Here is a 5,916-nt window from a genome sequence, read left to right on the forward strand (position 1 = left end):
CGCTGACTCCATCTTGGTCGCTGACTCCATCTTGGTCGCTGACTCCATCTTGGTCGCTGACTCCATCTTGGTCGCTGACTCCATCTTGGTCGCTGGAGCCCGGCGCGTCGTTGTCGGAGGCGCTAGTTGGTTCACCGTCGCTGAGTGTCTCTGCCGGTATGTTCATGAGTTCGTCGTCATCGTCGGATTGGTCCGGTTGGTTTGTTTCAACAGAATCGACGGTGGCGGGGTGTCCAGTGTGTGCTTCCTTGGACCATTTTTCGAGAGTCTTTTGTTGTTGGGGGATGTGTCCAAGGGTGTCGCCGAAGGGACTGAGGTGGGGTGGGCAGACGGCGCCGATGGCGTAGGGAGCCATGGGCAGGAGTGCATTGGAGTTGAAGGAGTCAAGGACCCACTGGGGCTGGACGAAGTTGCGAGTAGCAGCAGCGGCAGAACCAATTTGGTTCTGAAGCCGTGCCCAGCTATTGGTGGGACGGTCGACAACTTGGTGTGTGATAGTATCGTCGGTCATATCGAGGGGCGAGAGTGTGCGCTGGACCTCGTCGAAGCCGACGACCTTAACGCCGGCAGCTCGTAACACATAGGCCAAGTGGAAGACCGGCGTCTCTCGACTGACGTAAACAGTTTGTTTGGCGAAGAGCTGGCGACGGCGCACACTGTCTGGTTCAGTGGAAACAAGTTGGACGGGAGCGTCATCGTCTTCATCGCGGTTAGTAGCGCCATTTGCCAATGTAAATTTGGGCGCAGAAGCACCATGATTTAACACCGGTTGCAGACCCAAGAAACGACCTTCTCGTCGTCCCTCGATCTTAGGGGTAGGAGGGTAGACCATGCCGGCCATAGCGTAGAGTTTGAACATGACAAACTTTAACAGAAACCGGTACAGTTGTAGGAAAGTTGCCATTACACCGAAGTCCACATCTTCAACATGGAAATTTGAAAATTCGTGCGGCATCTGCCAAACGATTTTCTGGCCTAGGATTTCGGCTTCATAATAATAACCTTTAATAGAAGCAAACACCTTATTGATGCAGCCCAATTCAGATGTCAATAACATCCATTGGTCAATAAGAGTACGACACTCTACCAAATCCTCACCCTTGATCTTTTCTTGGTTACGTGAAGGCATCGCAGCGAATAAAGACACAAGTGTTAGTGCATCATCCAAGTCCCGTAAAGCATCAATTAAAGCAGGATAACGCTCCTTCAAGATGTTAGTCAGATTAACATTAATGGACATCTCCTCCTTTATGTTCTTAGCATATGTACGATCCTTCTTACTGATGGCTTTATGGAAACGTTTCGCTAACAAGCGTTGTTGACGTAATTTCATTAACACAGGATCTGAGCCAATATAACGAATGTCTTTAAGATGATAATATATCCTCTCACGACCTTTAGCCGGCTGCTTAGGCATCTTGGGAAACACACCCTTCAGAATGCATATTTCCCGAAACTCTTCAAGACCTAAACCCAAACGCTTCAAAGCACCAGTACGGGTACAAAATTGATGACTGTCAGTAGTAGCTCTTCTCACTATCCTTGACGCTGCCGTCTCACGAGCCTTCTTCTTCCCATTCGGTCCTCTTCGCCCTTCACCCATCTTTAACACCGAAATTAAATACCCCCTAAATCATCCTGCCGTTCTGGTCTACTACAATCTCGATTAATAAGAAAATGCTTTTACAAATTTACTTCTTTTCACACACACGAAGACCACACAACACACGAAGACCACCTATATACGAAGACCACCTGTAAGCAACACCAGAAACGAAATGATAGAACAAGTCGCCTCGAAACAAAATGACCTCAAGAAGGTAAATGACCTCAAGAAGGTAAATGACCCGGAACAAGATGGTTGCTCAAGACTCGAAATAAGTCTGGGGAACTGCCTTAAAAATTATAAGTATTTCAGAAGCAAGTTATCACCGACAACGGCATTGCTGGTACTTGTGAAGGCGAATGCCTATGGCCATGGCGCTGTGAGGTTCGCGTCAATGATGGAGCAAGCGGGGGCAGATTATCTCGCTGTAGCATATCCGATTGAGGGAGTGGAGCTTCGTAGGGGAGGGATAAGGGGACGTATTGTAATTTTGACGCCGGGTACGGATCTACGTCGTCGGACGATTGAGGAGATGCTAGAAAAAGAGCTAGAACCGAGTATCCCGAATATGTTTACACTCAAGGCATTTTGTGAAGTTATGAAAGACAATCAGACGAAAGACAATCAGATGACGAAAGACAATCAGATGACGAAAGGCAATCAGATGACGAAAGGCAATCAGATGAGGAAGTATCCTATTCATATCAAACTTGATACGGGAATGCATCGGGTTGGGTTCATGACATCAGAGCTTGACGAGTTAATAATGTATCTTTTAAAGTGTCCATTTGTTGCAGTAGCATCCGTCTTTTCGCATCTTGCAGCTTCTGAAGATCCTAAAAGTGACGATTATACTATAGCGCAAATAAAGATGTTTGAGAAGAATGCTAACATGCTTTCAAAAGGACTTTGTTATAGACCCATTTATCATATTCTTAATTCAGCTGGAATAGAACGGTTTCCCCAGTATCAATATGACATGGTTCGCTTAGGAATTGGTATATATGGAATCAGCGCAATTCCAACGATCGAGCTCGCTCCAGTTGCGTCTCTCAAGTGCAAGATTCTCCAAATCAAGCATTTGACGGCGCAAGATGGCACCGTGGGCTACGGCCGTCGAGGACAACTGGCTCCTGAAGGTACTGTCGTTGCTACAATCCCTATCGGTTATGCGGATGGCATTGACCGCAGACTCGGAAATGGCAACTGTTCATTTATCCTAAACGGAAAAAGAGTCCCGACCTTGGGGAACATCTGCATGGACATGTGCATGCTCGATATCACCGGTGTCCAAGCCCAAGTCGGCGACACAGTCTGTGTCTTCGGAGACAGTCCCAAAGTGTCCGAATTAGCCGATGTCCTCGGCACGATCTCTTACGAGATCTTCACCTCCGTCTCCCATCGTATTGAACGTGTGACGGTGGAATGAAGAATATCGACACTATCGGTGAATATAGTTTTGCTATCAATGACAGGAGTTACTCCTCAGTTTTTTTTGGTCCTGATGAGGTCGGTTGCTAATGAAGTAGCTACCAATGAACCAGTCGTCAATGGCCCCGTGCTCGTGGTAGCGTTTCATGGCCGGGCAAAGTAGGGTGTTTATGAGGAAAAAACGGTCTAGAAGAAATAACCCAGGATCTTGCCACCCTGATGGCTCCTTCTGGCTTGCTCGTGATCCATGATTCCCTTGGAAGTGGTCAGCACGACGTAGCCGAATTGACGAGAAGGCAACAGCTGGGAGGTGATCTTCTCCATATCGTTGATGGCAACGTCATATCTGGGGTTGATGCACACGCACTTGTTGATGCGCCCGTTGAGGTTGATGACAATCTTGCCAGCGCGCTTATCGTCAATGATCTCGATGTCGCCGATGTAGCCTACAAAATCATTACTCTTATTTTCAGACAGCCCCCTCCGGGAGTGTTTATCCGGCCCGGCGAGTATTTCGCCCGCCCGGCGAGTGTTTTTGAGGGCATGAGTGTTTGCGCGCGCTTTCGCACACGTGTGCGCTGGATTAATTTTCTTACCATGCTTCTGCATGACTCGGAGGAACTTGACGATGACCTTAGAAGAAGGACGGATGAGGACCTGCTTCTTGTTGGCCCTTTCGGCGTTGACGATAGCCTTCAGCGCATCGGCGAGCACATGCATACGAGCCATGGTTGCAAAAAGGCCCAAAAAATTCCCAAAAGCCCGCAGCTGTTTGTTTTTGTCTCGAGGTGTAGTGCAGCGGGTGCGTGGGTGGGGTGGATATGTGGCGGGTGTGTTGTGGTGGGTCGTAGCCGAGCGGACAGTGTTTGGCGCGGTGGTGTTGGAGAGATGAGGGTTGGGTGAGGACGGCGATTTTTTGTTAAATGTACGAGGCAGCGGCGGAGCACTCGCGACCGTCTTTGAGGTATAGTGCGAATGTGTGGAGTGCACTCCGGCCGCACATTCGGCAAGAGTTGCATCCGGTGTTGTACGAGATATTGCGGAGGTGTATTCGGGACGAGAGGGCGCTGAAGGCGCTCTTGTCTTACTGTGCGGCGCATCACCCGATGGCGGATGTTTCTGAGGAGGAAAAGAAATCGTTCAAGTCTGAAGAGCACCGAGCGCCACTGGATTCGTCGGACTTGGCGTCCTTGATTTGTGAGTTGGGTAACGAGAATGAGTTGCTCAAGTTATTGGGTGACCGGGGTCCGGACTTCGGGTTATCGTTGTTGGTTATCTTAGAATTGCTATTCCAAGTAGCCTTTTGTTTGCGACGTCAGAAGGATTCGAACCCGGAGGTGTTGAATGCGATGTCTTATTGCAGTAGATTGTTGGAGGTATTGAGTCTGCATTTGGATTGTCCGCCACTGTGGCCGCACTTTACGATAAAGTTCGGGATGACTTTGACGGGGCTGACGTACCACCGCAAGTTACAAACCATGGCGGCTTTTCGACTGTTCCAGCTGAACTACTTCGTCTTCCCACAGTGTCGGCCGCGGGCGTTAGCCGAAGGCGCGCCTACTCACATGTTGGCCGTCCCGCGCGTGGAGCAGACGCTGTGGCAGTTAGTAAGTGAGCTGGCGTTGGAGAGTGCGCCTGCTGAGACATTGCGGGCGGTCGCCGCTGGTAAGAGGCCGAAACAATTGCAGTGTCGCGTGGACGCTATGGCGCTGGTCTTCGAGCGTCTGCACCACTTGGCCACGTCCCTCTTCGGCGCTCAGCTTTTTCTCTATGGCTCGGGGGCGACCGGATTTGCGACCGTCAAGTCCGATATCGACGTCGTCCTGATGGTCAGTGCCACGCAGCAGCAGCGTCTTCTCTCTGAGGCCCGCGCTGTCCGGGACGCAGGAGGTGTTGACCTTAACGTCTTCCCCGCCCAGTCCCAGACGCAACCCGTCTCCCTCGTAGGTGACTGGAGCTGGCTCGAAGAGAAAGTAGGACCCACTGCCGCCGCCATCTGGCTGAACCGAAAATTCGCCTGGGCAGCCCACCGCTTGTTTGGCTGGAGCGTCCAATGCGTCCAGAGCGCCTATGTCCCGATCATTCGGGTTCTGGCTTGCGTCGACGCCCAACGCGCTCTACCTTGCGAACTGCCGGCTCCCTTTCGCCCGGACGCCGCCCCAGGTACCGCCATGGTCAACCTCCTCCGCAAAGTCCCACCCTGCGCTGCGCGCTGCGCTGATTCCGACGCAGACATGCTCCAACTCCTCGCCCAAGCTCATGGCATGTCGCGCACACGTGTGCGCACACACATTGCGCGAGCGGTCGCCGCCGAAATCTGCGCAGAAACAATTTACTCTGGCTGGACCCCCGCTCTCGTCAGTCTCGCAGATCCCGTCCTTGCACAACGAATCCTCCAAGGCGGCGATCAGACCGACCCAGGCGGCGATCAGACCGACCAAGGCGGCGACTTGGAAGCCGGGGTAACTACCTTACTCAAAATGTTTGCGCTCTTCTGGCGTGACTTAAAAGAGCGCAAGGAGGGCCTTCTCGACTTCGCCAGCACACGAGCCCTTTCGGCCGCCCTACTCCCCGCCAGACCCGACACACGAGTCGATGACGGCCGCCTCAGCGACATACACGCTACCGAGCGAGACCTTTACGTCGTCGAGGCCGACGTCTCTGTCGGGCGGCAAGTGGGTATCCACAACAGCCGACTCCTCCGAGCCTATGCACGCATCGACCCGCGTGTCACGGCTCTAGGCGTACTCATCAAACAGTGGGCCAAAACCAGTGGCATCGAGTACGCCCACATTCGGGGGAACCCCAAACGCCATACCCGCGTGGAGGATACACTCACCCTATGTGGAGGATACACATGTGGAGGATACACTCACCCC

General features: G+C 52.0%; 4 protein-coding genes across 4 annotated transcripts; 2 read left to right on the plus strand and 2 right to left on the minus strand.

The window, feature by feature from the left end:
• Positions 1–7: 7 nt before the first annotated feature.
• On the minus strand, positions 8–1,603 carry GNI_092390 (pescadillo protein; the record flags this gene model as incomplete). Its single annotated transcript, XM_011132589.1, has 1 exon — positions 8–1,603. A coding segment is annotated over one exon (1,596 nt), but the record flags the coding sequence as incomplete, so codon positions are not given.
• A 175-nt stretch (positions 1,604–1,778) lies between these two features.
• On the plus strand, positions 1,779–3,035 carry GNI_092400 (alanine racemase; the record flags this gene model as incomplete). Its single annotated transcript, XM_011132590.1, has 1 exon — positions 1,779–3,035. One exon carries the CDS (start codon positions 1,779–1,781, stop codon positions 3,033–3,035), a length of 1,257 nt encoding a protein of 418 aa, XP_011130892.1.
• Positions 3,036–3,223: 188 nt separating this feature from the next.
• Positions 3,224–3,766, minus strand: GNI_092410 (40S ribosomal protein S15a; the record flags this gene model as incomplete). The annotated part of the gene is made up of 2 exons (XM_011132591.1): positions 3,224–3,483; positions 3,634–3,766. The coding sequence occupies 2 exons, from the start codon at positions 3,764–3,766 to the stop codon at positions 3,224–3,226; spliced, it is 393 nt and encodes a 130-aa protein (XP_011130893.1).
• A 194-nt stretch (positions 3,767–3,960) lies between these two features.
• GNI_092420 (hypothetical protein) lies at positions 3,961–5,819 on the plus strand (the record flags this gene model as incomplete). The annotated part of the gene is made up of 1 exon (XM_011132592.1): positions 3,961–5,819. A coding segment is annotated over one exon (1,859 nt), but the record flags the coding sequence as incomplete, so codon positions are not given.
• Between the last annotated feature and the right edge of the window lie 97 nt (positions 5,820–5,916).

This window comes from Gregarina niphandrodes, assembly GCF_000223845.1.
Source record: "Gregarina niphandrodes unplaced genomic scaffold scaffold00018, whole genome shotgun sequence".
Taxonomy (NCBI): Eukaryota; Apicomplexa; class Conoidasida; order Eugregarinorida; family Gregarinidae; genus Gregarina; species Gregarina niphandrodes.